Source organism: Eublepharis macularius, chromosome 4 (genome assembly GCF_028583425.1).
Source record: "Eublepharis macularius isolate TG4126 chromosome 4, MPM_Emac_v1.0, whole genome shotgun sequence".
Lineage (NCBI taxonomy): Eukaryota > Metazoa > Chordata > Lepidosauria > Squamata > Eublepharidae > Eublepharis > Eublepharis macularius.
In genome coordinates, this window is record NC_072793.1 from 86530689 (window position 1) to 86546957 (window position 16269).

Consider the following 16269-nt stretch of genomic DNA (forward strand, 5'->3'; position numbering starts at 1 on the left):
TAGATATGTGGATACTATGTACTGGCTATTGTAGACATTTTTGCCTCCTTATTTTTGATTGAACATATATAAATAAGTCTTTGGATAACTGAATATACATAAACAAGTCTTTTGATAATACATTCTGGCTTTATTGTACTCTTGGAGATTGCGATACTAAGTTGGTCACGGTACTTTTCTGCTTTGTGGAAACTGATGTACCCCAGAGAGAAGTGTTAGTTTCTTGGGAAGATGTGGGGAGGGCATGGCTGGACAACAAAGAACGATATACAGAGAGGCCACCTACAGTTTTATATAATAGCACTATAACTATGTCATGCTCAAAACATGGTGTTTTGAGTTTCAATGTGGCATGCTCAACTAAATCTTTCCATTCTGAGCCCTTGGTTTACCCCCAATCTTTCATTTACTACACCTAATTTCATCTGTCATTCTGTGTTCAGTTTGAGACAATGAAAAAGGAACTGTGCTAGTTTAGTGTATAGAACAAAAATGGAGGTAGTAAATGAAGAATTACAGGATTTTTTTTGTTGAAGTCACCCCGAAAAGTTACTGGATCCCCTTCCCTAAAAAGTTGTTTAAAGAGATTAGTCTCTTCCATTTGCTTGGATTAATGCCTCTACGGAGGCAGAAAGAGAAATAAAACAGTGCACCTTTAGGAAGGATGAGATTGCAAATTTCTTGCATAAGGGTAAAATTTCCAGCATCATAACTCCGAGTCACAGCTGCAAGAATGGTTTTCACCACCTCTATCCAGGAAGCAGTCTGATAGCTTAGAAGTGCCAAGGTCAACTCATGGGATATGTAGAACAGGAGCTAGAGAAAGAGAGAAGACTCTTAGAAGGAAAAACAAGTTGGAAAACAGTTTGCAGTCACTGTCAGCCTTAAGGTACTAGAGCAAGTGGTCCCATTTTGCTACTTTCTGCAATGGTGCTCATAGGGTGCTTACATGCAAAGTAAAATAATCCTGAAATTGAAAATGAGGACCTTACTGAGCTGGGAACTGAGGTCACATCTGCTGAACTGCCTTCTAACACCATCACTTTTCTTGCACCAAAGGTCAGATATGGGTCCAGCCTGATACTGAACAGGACTCTGGAGAAGTTGTGTAATAAAATAAATATCCCTTTAATTTTTGTGCCACTCACCATGCGTTGGTTTGACTCAACAGCAAATTCTTCTATTTTTCCAGGGGCAGGAATGGATTTATCACAGTGTAAAAGACCTCAGTTCCAAAACCTTAAGTAATACTACTCATCCTTAATTGTGGCTTCAGAATACAAATCAATACTGGTGAATATAGTGAGGAGCTGTGCAGAGGCAATTAGCCCCCACAATGTAGAATTCAACCTCCACAGTACAGTTTCTGATGTATAGCTTGTTAGAAACTAGAAGGGAGCCTGACTGGGGTATACAAAACATGCATGCCAAGAGCAGCTTCTTCAAGCTGCTTCTTGAATTACATTGTGGAACTTCTTGACTCACTTTAGAATGTCAGCCCACCCTTAAGCTTACGTTGTTGATACTGCATCCCCATTCAAAGATAATACTGAAAGTGTACAATCAACACACCAAATTACCTGCCTGAGGTGAGTGTTGCTTGTGACAGGAGGATACTCAATACTCTGTAATTGTTCAAACATGTTCTGTGCTTGTTCAGCAGTATGCACACCGAATACACTCTGCCATATAGTGGTCACAATTTCTATGAAAGAACAGTCTTTCTTTACTACCCAGCTGTGGTAGCAAGGTACAGATGGGCTTCTGTTTTCCACTGGATTCCTTTCACTAAGGCATTTATGAAGCAACTCGTTAAGACAGAACACCAGTCTGTGTCCCTATAAAAGAAAATCACAGCCATGAGGTAATAGAAGACCCAAAGACAGCCTGTTCTTTAAAATCAGGAGAGAAAACATCTCATACATGGAATGTACATTTTTCACAATATTTATATGATGTATTTGGCGTGTTTATATCTGTGAAAGCATATATGAGGTCAGCAAGAGTCCATCTGGGTAATCAGAAAGACAAGATCTCTTATTCTTGCATGGTGATGATAAAATTTCAATGCAATTAGTAGTAAATGGAACTGAAGATAATTTCCTCCCCCACAACAAGTATGCAAGTGTCTCGTTCTCTTAAATCCTGTTTTCAATAGGTTTGAGAATGGATTTTGTGAAGCTTATCGATCAAGAATACCACTTGACCATCCAGAAGGCTGTTCAAGAAGTGGCCCCTCTCCTGCAGGCAGTTTTTAAACACAGTGAAAACAAGAGGGATTTATTTAAATGGAAACCTGCCAATCAATACATTTCCTGAACAAGCAAGATATTAATGGATTACTACAGAAGTTACAACATCAGTTTGCAAAGAAACAGATCCTTTGTATCTAGGAAATAATGCAAAATTTCTGGTTATATAATCAATGTTCATCAATTGTAAACAAGAATGTTCACTTGTACTAGTTTTAGCACACCTTCTAGAAAGCAAGTTAACCTGAATTGGAGAAATAACATTCATTTTTAGTTCAGGGGTTCTTTTTGTCCAACAATTTTAAAAAGCCACCATTAAGTAACTGCTGGAGTTGCAATATGAAGCTAAGGCTCTAACTCCTTCTGGAGCTGGTGTCTTATTAAAAGTTTCAATCTTCAAATTGCTTTTACTCTGAAGAAGATTATATACCCCACCCCCCATCTTTTGGGTAAAAATACCTTTGGGGGTTCCACCAGGCTTTCAGTAACTCCCATTCCACCATCAACCTGACCATAAATCAATCCACACAAGAAGTACATTGTGTAGACACCACTGTAAAAATACATGATGAAAACATAAAAACTACCTTATACTAAAAACCAACTGATTGACAAACATATCTACACGCCTCCAGTCTTCATCCAAAACACACCAAATAATCCATTGTCTATAGCCAAGCCCTATGCTATAGCCACATATGCTCCTGTCCCTTTGACAGAGATTCCCCCTGCATGATCTACAACAGATTAGTGGAATTACAGTACCCACTAGATGTAAGAAAACAGATTTTACAAAGCCAGAATGATACTGAGGAATGACCTGCTACAAGGTAAGCCCAAACAGAAAGCAAAACACCCCTGGAAGTCACATACAGTTCTCGGCTCAAACCATTTCAGTGCATCATTAATGATCTGCAACCTATGCTGGACAATGATACTGCTCTCTCACAGACATTGGGAGGCAAACTTTTTCTTTCTTACAGTTGCTCACCTTAAACAACTCCTCAACTGATATATTCTATTACTGGTTTCCATTTCTGCTTTGAGCTGGGCAGTGGCATTGTTCTGAGCTTCATGAAGAGTTCTTTTCTCTCACTTTTATTCTTAATTCTTCTTTTAACTTCTATTATTTTCTTCTTTCTGTTTACTAGCTGTGGGTTATCTTAAAGTAGCTTCTTTGGCAGGCTTGAGTGTTTGGAATAGGTTTTTTTATTACATCCCTGAGAGGATGCTGACTTGGTTTAATTAGCCTTTCTGTTTTGTGAGAGGGAGGCAGTGGGAGGGTCGATTGGTAGGAGACAGGAGACTTGTGATAGAGAGACTTCCACACTTTTTCATACTACAGTTAGCTATAGATACAGGTTTTTTTTACAGTGATTGTGTTAAATTGTACTTGAGTGGGTCTTTGTGTGTGTTTGTGTCCCCATCTGATAGCTAAGTATGAGTACGAAAAGGTTTCCCTTTTGAGGACCCTTTCTTGCCTTTTCCCAGATAAACTAAGCTTGACTTTTAAAAAAAATCTAATATTAAGATGAGTAACAGATTTAATGTCTTGCAGGAGAGCAGTGATATTGAGAACCCAATGCCTACAGAAGTAGAGGGTAACCGATTAGAAGAGTGTAACCTTTTGGGCTCTCAACAATTTGATAAAGTTATGCCCTCCTTGGATTACAAAAATCAGCTGTATCTCCTCAGGAAGTTAATGGGGGTATTATTACGTTATATATATTAGTATCACAGATTTAGTTGACTGTGAAGACTTCACAGAATGTTTATGAGAAAATAAGGAACCTGATTACTCTAATTACAAAAGCAACTGCCCAGAACTTGGCACCTCCTACATATAATAGGAACTCCTCCTAACTCACAACAATGCACTTTCCAACATGGACATGGTACTAGGCTTACAATAAAGCAAGATGCCAACTCGCCCCCATATTCACTTCAACACCACAATTGCTGGAACTAACACCAGCTACACCATCACAGGCTCATTCACTTGTTCATCTTCCAATATTTACATGCCATCAAGTATCAGCAATGCTCTTCAACTCTCTATACTGGGCAAACAGGTAACAGAATAAATAGACATAAATCTGATATAAAAAAATCACAACATTCAAAAACCAGCTGGAGAATATTTTAATCTGCCAGGACATTCCATCATTGACCTAAGAGTAGCTGTTTTCAAGCAGAGAAACTTCAAAGGAAAATTACAATGCAAGATTGATAAAACTGAGTTTATTTGGAACAATGGATCCCTCCAGGGTTGAATTGGGATGTAGGATTCTTCTTGCCTTACAGATGCCAATTTTCTGCACTTTGCACTTCTGCTCTAACAAGCTAATGGAAACATGTATTATAGCTACCTTCCTGACACTTTAATTTACAGTATCTCGACCACTCTGCCTGGATTATGAAGAATCATTCCTTTTTCCACTCGTATTTGACAAAGGGAGCTCTGACTCTCATACCTTGGAAATCTAGTTGGTCTTTAAGGTGCTATTAGATCCCATGGTTTGGATTGTATTACTGTTAAGTGGATTTGTAACTGGCTGACAGATTGCACCCAAAGAGTACTAGTAAATGGTTCCTCATCCTCTTGGAGAGGAGCGACAAGTAGAGTGACTCAGGGATCTGTCCTGGGCCCTATGTTGATCAACACCTTTATAAATGAAAACCCTTTGTTGACAAGCTGAATGAAACAGATCAAAGGGTGGGCTTAATTGAGAGCGAAGTGAAAACCATTAAGGAAGCAGCGGGGGGGGGGCAGAGAAGTCTGCTCGGGAAAGTGCGTCACTCGTGAAGGCTACGAATAAAGAGCTTAAACTGGTGGAGAATCAGCTGATCGGGCTACAAGTGGAACGAACACAGACAATTTTGCGCCTCCAGAATGTGAAAGAGGAGGAAAATGAGGATTTACGGGGTCTGGTCTCGGTACTATTGGCGACACCCGCGAGGGCAACTAAAGAAGTAAAAGGCGCCATTTTGGAAGTCCGTCGGGCTACTTCAAAATATGCAATGAAGCGTCAGTTGCCTCGCGAGATCATCATTGATTTTTCATCTAAGAGGATCCGGGACACTATCCTATATAATTCATACAATGCGGATTTGGACTTTTTGGGTAATAAAGTTAAGATATTGAAAGACGTCCCATTTCTAGTTCGGAAAAGACGTTTTAAGTATAAAAAGTTCGCAGCTCTTCTGAGAGAACGTGGAATAAAGTACAAATGGTTATTTCCGGAAGGAATCTGGTTCAGTCACAAAGATCAAGCTTTCAAGTTATTATCAGAAGATCAACTAAGGGATTTTGAGGATAAAAATCCGGAATTTCAGTGCACCAAGCAAGACGAAAAGGAGAAGTCTGAGGGGGGGGGGGAGGAAATGAGCACTGCGGCTGCAGCTGCTCAGAGAGAATTGCGTCCGGGACCCAGGAGGGGAAGAAAAATTTAATTTGAATTTAAATTGTAATTTGCATTTAGTAAGGTCAACCACTCCATCAATATAACATAAAGCTTTAACTTTTGAATAATGGCAGTATGAAGGGGAAACATTTTGTGTAGCATAGCTGTTGCATGTTGTAGTTGTTGTGGTTTTTTTCCTTCCTCCTCTTGTTCCCTTTCTTCCCTTTGTATTGTTAGTTAATGTAGTTAATAAAAAAAAAACACCTTTATAAATGACTTGGATGAAGGAATAGAGGAGAAAGCTCATTAAATTGCAGATGATACTAAATTGGGAGGGGTTGCAAACACAGTAGAAAACAGAAGCAAGATTCAAAGTGATTTTGACAGGCTGGAAAACTGGGCTAAAACTAAAAAAATGAATTTCAACAGAGATTAACAACAACAACATTCAATTTATATACCGCCCTTTAGGACAACTTAATGCCCACTCAAAGTGGTTTACAAAGTATGTCATTATTATCCTCACAACAAACACCCTGTGAGGTGGGTGGGGCTGAGAGAGCTCCGGAGAGCTGTAACTAGCCCAAGGTCACCCAGCTGGCTTCAAGTGGAGGAGTGGGGAATCAGACCTGGCTCTCCAGATTAGAGTCCTGCGCTCTTAACCACTACACCAAACACCAAAAGTTCTGCATTTAGGTAGGAAAAAACGAAGGAACACATACAGGACGGGGGAGACTTTTCTTGGCAGTAATACATGTGAACAGGATCTAGGGGTCCTGGTAGATCATACACTAAACATGAATCAGCAATGTGATGCAGTAGCTAAAAAGGCAAACACGATTTTAGGCTGTATCAACAGAAGTGTAAAGTATACAGAAGTATAAAGTATACATGAAGTGATGGCATCGCTTTCCTCTGCTTTGGTTAGACCTCACTTGAAGTATTGTGTTCAGTACTGGACACTACAGCTGAAGGATGTTGACAAGCTGGAACATGTCCAAAGGAGGGCAACAAAGATGGTATGGGATCTGGAGACCAAGTCCTCTGAGGGAAGGCTGAAGAATCTGGGTATGTTTAGCTTAGAGAGGAGGCGACTGAGAGGTGATATGATAGCCCTCTTCAAGTATTTAAAGGGCTTAGAGGATGCCAAAAAAGGAGATGCCAAAGAGTGCAGCAACTATCGGCCTATCGTATTAATTTCCCAAGCAAGCAAAATGATGCTCAAAATTCTACAGCAAATTCTTACCATATATGTAACAAGAAATGCCAGATATTCAAGCTGGATTCAGAAAAGGAAGAGGCACTAAAGATCACATTGCAAATTTATGATGGCTAATGGAAAATACCAGGAATTTCAGAAGAAAATTAGTCTGTATTTTATAGATTACAGCAAAGCTTTTGACTGTGTGAATCATGAAAAGCTATGGAGACTGTTAAAAGAAATGGGGGTGCCACAACATCTGATTGTTTTGATGCGCAACCTGTACTATAGACAAGAGACTACTGTCAGGACAGAATATGGAGAAACAATAGTTTCCAGTTGGCAAAGGTGTCAGACAAGGATGCATATGATCTCCCTACCTGTTCAACCTCTATGCAGAGTGTATCATAAGGAAAGCTGGATTAGATCTAGAAGAAAGTGAAGTGAAAATTGGTGGAAGGAACATTAACAATCTGAGATATACAGATGACAAAATGTTACTGGAAGAAAACAGCAAAGACTTGAAACAACTAGTGTTGAAGGTTAAAAGAAAAAGCACCAAAGCAGGATTACAGCTGAACATCAAGAAGACTAAAGTAATGACTACTGAGGAATCACACAATTTTAAACTTGGCAATAAGGAAGTTGAAATTCTCCAAGATTTTCTATCCCTTGGCTCAATCATCAACCAAAATGAAGATATCAGAAGAAGACTGAGACTTGGAAGAGCAGCTGTGAGGGAACTAGAAAAGATCCTTCAAGATAAAGATGTCTCGACTTCCGGTTTGGGATCCATGGAGGTCTAACGCAGCTCTAATCGCGGAGCTGACCGGGCTGCCGTTTAAGCGGCCGGCGGGGCAAAATCAAGCCCGCGGCCAACTGTTCTCAGGCGGAGAACAGGCATAGAACGCTCAAGCACCTCAGGGCGCGTTGATCTCGGGCGAGGGGGGGTCCTACGCAACGGATCCTCTCCCGACCCTTGAGGTCCCACCCTAAGACAGGTCGGCTATAATCTCTGCGGCAGTCCTGGTGCCAATGCGGTTGGCATAAGACCTACATGCCCAAGCTTCAACAGGGGAAAGAAGAGTGGATGGGAAGCTAAGATTGAAACAGCGATTACAACCCAAGGAAAGTGAATGAGAAGGTAAAGATCACTATCTCTTGAAACGGGACAGATTACTTAAAGTAAAGAAGAATTAAAGTAGACTTTTAAACTGCAACAGACTAAGTATAAGGAGGGGAGGATCCGGCAAGAATTACATTAGAAAAAGGACTAAGTTAAATGAAGTTATTAAAGAAATTGGACTATTGTTTTGAATACCTGTGGCTATAAGGAGATATCAGGCTGTGAGAAAGTTTCACCATCGCGAGAACTGCTGTGGGAAGTCGGGAAACAGGAAGTACGTAACAACAATAGAGTTGCTGGAGAGAGGGGGCCCTTGCCAGAGGGCAGGAAGTAGGGAATCGCCATTTTTGAAAGGGGAAGAGCCGCGGCTTCAGCGAAAGAGGAAGTAAGCCATATTGGATTCCAAAAATCATAGAGAAACCATAGAAAAAAGACGCCCGACATTTTGGACTCTTTAAAAGTTTTTTTTGGAAAGACCGGGACATTTAAACTAAAAGGACATTAAACTAAACGCTGTTACCAGAACTGCTCTTTATTATAATGGGGAATTAGCTGTAGCAGTCTGTAACTTAATATTAAGCGCGGATCATAACCTATGTATACGGAGGTCCCGATCCCAGACACTCTAGTGAAAAAGAGGCAGACAACAAATAAGTTCCAAACACGTGTATTTAGTGTGGCGTAAGCCTAACTTGCACAATCATACAAGGAACACACAAGATCTAGGAAATACAGAGTAGGAAATACAGAGACGTTCGCATTAGCTGGTTCCTAACGATGATAGGGGGAATACTCACTTATCCTGGAGCGAAGCAGAGACACAGCAGCGAGGGTGGTGGTCCAATGCCAGCACTGGAACCACAGACGGACAGCAAGGAAGTCTGGATAGGATGGCACGCGCACCATGCGGTCTGAGAGGCCGGCTTAAATACCCCAAAACGTACCCTGGGGCTGGTGCTGTACTTGGTGGTTCTCACAGATTAAAACAAAGGGTCTAATGGGCTACTGAATGGCTTGGATGGGCCACTTTGGTAATCAGATTGTGATAAGTGACACCTCAGGAAGAGGGGACAAAAGAGGGAGGGGGAAATCCAAGTGGGCTGAAAGGATGTTCCAGCGGACAGGGCTTGTCCTGATGTCATCAGCTCTGGAATGCGGAGGTTTCTTTGAGATGCATTCTCTAAGTGCTTGGGATGGTCGGCACTTAGCTCTTCTCCGGGGCGGCTCCTAAGATATGCAGAGCGGGGCGAGGTACTCTCGCTGCGGACGTGGTGTGCCCGCTTCGCCGAAATGGCTTCCCAAAGCAGTCTTCTTCCCAGGGTCTTCTGGCTGCCTGAGAACATGGATGCCGGCTGGGCATGGCTGGGGCTGGATAGCAGGCTGCTCGGTAGCGAGGGCAAGCTCGGGGACCGGCCCGCGGGAGGCTCCAGGCGGGAACTGACCAGGGAGCGCCTAGCCAGGCTCGCTGGAGGTTTCCCCGGCAGACGCCCGGCTGCTAGCAGCGGCTTGGGCCCATATGAGGCAGGCTTCCATGGAGGCAGGGGGAACAACACTTTAAAACACAGTCCAAAGCAGGGAACAGGCACGGTCCGTGGCAGATGGCGATGCAGGCACGGGGCACACTTGTAACACAGTCAAACACACACTAGGAAGTCCAGATACAGGTCAGGGCAGGGCTGCCCAGAAAGAGAGTCCTTTGTGCAGTTATCCAAACATGGAGTCAGTAAACTACACAGTCTATTGCAGCAGCAAGGTAACTGACACGCAGGCAGGAAACTGACACGTGTATCAGAGCACACACGTGCAAAGCAATCTTTGTGCAGCAGTGAAACAGCAACGCAGGAAACTTTAACACAGTTCATGGCAGGCTTTAAAGCAGGGGAGGGGGCCTACTTGGCAACAACGCCACGGAGCTAAGGAAGAGAGCGGACTCGTGGGAGCGAGCCAAAGCAAGCCCCACGATGTCGAAAAAAGAGTGGCAATCGGCGATAGAGAATTTGGATAAAAAACTTTTAGAAGTGATTAAGGAGCTCAAGGACATGAAACCGGAGTTGGTGAAAGAGGTTAAAGAGACAGTGAAAAATGAGCTGGCAGAAGTGAAGAAAGGTATGGAAACAATGCAAAATGACCTGCAGGGATCACAGCAAAGAGTCAAGGTAGTGGAAAGTGCGGTGGAGAACTTAGCAGATACGCAACGAACAGAGATGAGGGTGATGAGGGGGAGAATGGCGGTTGCGGAAAGTAAACATATGGAGAAACAGCTGAGGTTTCGCGGCTTGCCGGAAGTGGAAGGAAAGACAGCTCAAGAACAGATCGCTGAGGTGTTAGCGGAATACCTGGGGAAGGAGGAGGAGGAAGTTGTGGCTATCCTAGATGTGGTATACCGTGTAAATTCAAGAATCGCGACCCAGAGGAAACTACCAAGAGATGTGATTGTGCAATTTACGACCAAAAATATGAAAGAGAAGATTGTGACTAAACAGTTTCAAGATCCATTGGAGACTGATGGCAAGACGATTATTATCATGAAGGAATTACCCAGATCGGTGTTGTTAGATCGAAAAAAATATAAAGCTCTAATTCAGATTCTGAAGGACATGAAAATAAGATACAGATGGGAATTACCAGGAGTGTCCTTTGAATTTGGAGGAGCGAAAAAGCGCATTAGATCTGAATCAGAGATGGAGTAGTTTATAAGGGACAATGAAAAGGACTTACCAGCAACAAGATTATGAATATGGAGTGCAAAGTTTTATCTTGGAATGTAAATGGACTTAACTCACCGAATAAGAGAAAAAGCATTTTCCACTGGCTATTAAAACAAAAATGTGATATTGTATGTCTGCAAGAGACTCATATTAGAAAGCAGGATGCAAAGTATCTATAATTGAATAAATTGGGCAGTGATTTTGTAGCGGCCTCTAATAAGAAAAAAAGGGGAGTGGTATTGTATATAAAAGAGGAGCTACAGCCAAAGTTAGTGATGAGAGATGCGGAAGCCAGATTTTTAGCAGTGGAATGTATATGGAATTTAAAGAGAGTATTGGTGATCAGAATTTATGCACCTAACGGAGCAAAAGAAAGCTTCTTTGAGGACTTGAGGAAGCAATTAGATGAACTTTCTTATGACCAGATAATTCTTGCAGGAGACTTCAATGGAGTGACAAACTTGGAACTAGATAAAAAGTCAGCAACTGCACAAAAGAAAAGAGGACTATTACCAAAGACGTTTTTTGTATTGATGCAACAGGAAACTTTAGAAGATGTATGGAGAAGACAAAATCCCAAAGGCAGACAATATACATTTTTCTCCGCGAGACACTCTACGCTATCAAGAATTGATATGATCTGGGCCTCAAAAGACTTAGCGCTTTGGACTAAAGACGTGGAAATAATGCCTATGGTAGGCTCAGATCATAATCCAATTATGTGGAAGTTGGGGAAAAGGAGTAAAAGAAGAGGATGGAGAATAAATGAGGATTTGCTGCAAGAGGGAGAAAATATGGAGATGTTGAGAAGAGAAACAAAGTTTTTCATACAATATAACATGAATAGAGAAGTACCAACCAACAAGGTATGGGACACCTACAAGGCAGTAATTAGGGGCATATTAATGGATTTAAATGGAAGAACCAGGAAAAAAAAAGAGAAGAAGAGACAGGAGATCACGGAGAAAATAAAAGCCAAAGAAATACAGTTAAAGAAAAGACCAGGGAAAAAGAAAATCTACCAGGACATTAAAATTCTTCAAGAACAGCTGACAGCAATGAATAACAAAGAATTGGAATGGAATCTTAAGAGAATGAATCAAAAGGTGTTTGAAGGCGCAAATAAACCTGGGAAATATTTGGCATGGCAATTGAAGAAGAGAAAGGAGAAGAAAATAATAAATAAAATCTGTGAGGACAATAAAGTGTACCTGGAACAGACAGCTTATCAGCAGAGACTTTTATAAATTTTATGCCAAATTGTATAATAAAAAAGAGGTGAATAAAGACTCAATAGCGACATATTTGGAGAAAATGAAGCTCCCAGTAATTTCGGAAGCTTGGAGAGACAAATTGAACAACGAAGTAACGGAGGAAGAAATAAGAAAGGCAATACAGTCAACAAACTTGGGAAAGGTGCCAGGACCAGATGGACTTACAGCCAAATTTTACAAGGTAATGGCTAATGAACTGGCACCATTCCTAAAAGATGTGATTAATGGTGTTTTAAAGGATCAACGGATCCCAGACACTTGGAGTGAAGCCAATATATCACTGATCCCCAAAGAGGGGCAAGATTTGACTAATGTGAAAAATTACAGACCTATATCGTTACTTAATAACGATTACAAAATTTTCGCGAAGATACTGGCGGAAAGAGTGAAGGGATGGCTTTCTGAAGTTATTGAGGAGGAGCAAGCTGGTTTTTTGCCAAACAGACAAATCAAAGACAATTTAAGGACAGTTATAAATGCTATTGAATATTATGATAAACGTTGTGACAAGGAGGTTGGTTTCTTCTTTGTGGACGCTGAAAAAGCGTTTGATAATTTGAACTGGGACTTTATGTTTGCCACCATGGAAAAGCTACAAATGGGAGAAAGATTCATAAGAGCAGTAAAGGAAATTTACAGAGACCAGAGTGCAGCAATTGTGGTGAATGACGAGGTGACCAAGAAATTGACTATAGGTAAAGGAATAAGACAAGGTTGCCCGTTGTCTCCACTGTTGTTTATTTTGGTTTTGGAAATACTGATGATACAGATACGAGAAGACAATGCAATCCGTGGAATAAAAATAAAGGACTTTTCCTATAAGGTCAGAGCATTTGCGGACGATATAATGCTTATTGTGGAAGATCCAATGGAGAATATGCCAAAAGTAATAGAGAAGATTAAGGAATTTGGAGATTTGGCAGGATTTTATGTAAACAAAAAGAAGTCAAAGATACTATGTAAAAATATGACTAAACAAAAACAACAACTACTAATGGAAATAACAGACTGCGAAGTAACAAGTAAGGTGAAATATCTGGGAATTGAACTGACTGCAAAGAATATAGATTTATTTAAAAACAACTATGAGAAATTGTGGACTCAGATAGAGCAAGACTTGATTAAATGGAATAGACTGAATTTGTCATGGTTGGGAAGAATTGCAGTAATTAAGATGAACGTGCTGCCAAGAGTGATGTTTCTGTTACAGACAATACCAATTATCCGAGACTCTAAGCAGTTTGAAAAATGGCAGAGGAAAATATCAGACTTTGTTTGGGCAGGCAAAAAGCCTCGAGTGAAAATGAAAGTGTTACAAGATGCAAAAGAAAGAGGCGGAATGCAACTGCCCAACCTAAGACTTTATTATGACGCAATTTGTTTAGTGTGGTTGAAAGATTGGATGACGCTGAAAAACCGGAAATTACTGGCCTTAGAAGGATATAAAAAAATATTCGGATGGCATGCATATTTATGGTATGATAAAGTAAAAGCGGACTCTATGTTCTTACATCATTATATTCGGAGAAGCCTATTCACAACTTGGAAGAAGTACAGAAATTACCTACAAGATGGAATCCCCTCATGGGTGGTTCCATATGAAGTAATAGATCCGAGAATTGTCGATAATGAACAACAGTGTTTAACATACAAGGAGATAACCCGAATGGAATTTTCTAAACCCAAAATAAAGACGCAGGACGAGTTGTCTCCAAGTTACGATTGGTTTCAGTATAGACAGATCAGAGATCTTTATAATTCGGACTGTGTGAAGGGAGGGATAAGAATGGAGAATTCGGAATTAGAACAGGCACTTTTACAAGAGGACGAAAAGGAAATCTCTAAGGTATATAAAGTGCTGTTGAAATGGTATACTGAAGATGAAACAGTTAAAGTGCAAATGGTGAAGTGGGCTATAAACTTTAATAAGGAAATAACAATGGAGGCGTGGGAATACTTGTGAAAGAATACATTGAAGATCACGACATGCACCAATATCAAAGAGAATGTCTACAAAATGATTTATCGTTGGTATATGACACCAAAGAAAATTGCGCTAGGGAATCTGAATACGTCTAATAAATGCTGGAAATGTAAAAAGCATGAGGGATCTTTGTATCATATGTGGTGGACTTGTGAGGTAGCTAGGCAGTACTGGGGGGAAATAATAAGAGTAATAAGCGAGATTTTACAATTTCAAATTAATAAGAACCTAGAACTCCTGCTACTGAACTTGGGAATGGAGGACATTCCAGCACAATATAGGACATTGCTATTTTATATGACAGCAGCGGCCAGACTTTTGTACGCGCAAAAGTGGAAAGTGCAAGAAGTGCCAACTATTGAGGACTGGATTTATAAATTGCTGTACATGGCGGAAATGGACAAAATGACAAGGAAACTGAGAGACCTTGATCCAGGACAGTTTAACACGGATTGGGAGAAGCTGAAACAATATTTAGTGAAGAAATGGGAGGTGGGAGGAGAACTGTGGCAGTTTGAAAATTACTGAAATACAATAAAAGTAGAGGGAGGTGACTTTACCGGGAGGCGGAGAGTTAAATGAGAATTTCTAAGCAATTACTTATTAGACTATTATATATAGCATTAAGTATTATAGGTGTTATAATAAGAATTATAATGATAGAAATTAACTAATTATAAGGATAGAAACTAATTAATTTCATTTCTGGCAATAATCGTATAATGGAGATAATTTGGTATATATGGGTCAAATTGGTTGACTATTTTTGGTGGATAGTTGCATAATGGAAGAATTATATAATTACATAATTAAAACAGTATGAAGATAAGATCCCAGATATGTAGAAAAGTAATATATAGAGTATAAGTTAAATAGGTTGACTTATATTGAATGTACTGTTTATAGAAGTATCTAAAATTATGCTAAATGAGGGATAAATTGTTTGTCCCATATTGAAGATATTATAAGATAGAGTATAGAGTATCAAAGTTAGCTAAATGATTATTATTAAAAGAAAATATGCCATGAATGTATTATTTAGTTATGCATTATTTAGTTGTTAAAGTAAGTAGGAAGACAGAAGGAGCACTGTGCTATATAGATAAGCTTAGAAGAAAGTGAAAGTTTACGTTTGATAGATAGAATAAATTTGAATTGAGTAAGGGAAAAGGGACAAGGGGTTGGAAAACTGTTGGAAGTCAACAAAAGGGGGGAAAGGGAGGGGGTTAGAATTGGAAAAATTAAAGGAAACTGATTGTAATGTACAACTTAATGACATCTAATCCAATAAAAATCTTTTTTTAAAAAAAAAAAAAGATAAAGATGTCTCTCTGGGGACCAAGATCAAGTTAACCCGAACTATAGCATTCCCCATCACTACGTATGGATGTACAAGTTGGACAGTGAAGAAAGCTAACAGGAAGAAAACTGATTCATCTGAAATGTGGTGCTGGAGGAGAGTTTTGCAGATACCATGGATGGCCAAAAAGAGGGTACTAGATCAAATCAAGTCTGAAGAAAATGGAGGCTATTGTACTTCAGTTATATCATGAGAAGACAAGATTATCTGGAAAAGTCAATAATGCAAGAAAAACTGGAAGGCAGTAGGAAAAGAGAAAGACCTAAAATGAGATGGCTTGACTCAGTAAAAGAAGCCACATCCTCTGGTTTGCAGGATCTGAGCAGGTCTGTTAATGACAGGATGTTTTGGAGGACTTCATTCATAGGGTCACCATAGGATGGAGATGATTTCACAGCACATCACACACACACAGGATGGAGCGGAGTGGTTTTCTGTTGCCCCAGAAGGTTGGACCAGAAACAATGAGTTAAAACAAGAGTTTTCAGCTAAACATAAGGAAGAACTTCCTGACAGAGCAGTTCCTCGATGGAACAGGCTTCCTTGGAAAGTGGTGAGCTCTCCTTCCTTGGAGGTATTTAAGAAGAGGCTAGATGGCCAACTGTCAGCTATGATGATTCTATGACTCAATATGAATGTACAGAGAGGGAGGGCATGAAGGGATGAGCCAGTGCTAGGCTCTTGTGACCTTTTCTTACATGCCCAAGGTAATGCTGATCACTACTCTGGGATTAGGAAGGAATTTTCCTCCAGGCCATAATGGCCAGGGTTCCTAAAGGTTTTTTGTTTTCCTCTAGGCACAAAGCAGGGGTCACTGGGAGAGGTGAGCAGGAAATAGATAGCTGTGAATTTCCTGTATTATGCAGAAGGTTGGACTAGATGAACCTTTGGATCCCTTCCAGCTCTATGTTTCTCTGGGGGAGGGGGGGTTAGTGGTGTTTGTGGGTATGGATGAGTGTG

General features: G+C 40.4%; 1 protein-coding gene across 3 annotated transcripts in view; it reads right to left on the reverse strand.

Annotated features, from left to right (window-relative positions):
• The window catches only part of GEMIN5 (gem nuclear organelle associated protein 5), a 67414-nt gene that overhangs the window by 6387 nt on the left and 44758 nt on the right, over nt 1–16269 (reverse strand). For all 3 annotated transcript variants that reach the window (XM_054978232.1, XM_054978230.1, XM_054978229.1), the window contains exons 24-25: nt 1581–1838; nt 654–816 (exon numbers count right to left, since the gene is read on the reverse strand). In XM_054978232.1, coding sequence (XP_054834207.1) covers nt 654–816; nt 1581–1838 — 421 coding nt within the window. The remainder of the gene's footprint in view (nt 1–653; nt 817–1580; nt 1839–16269) is intronic.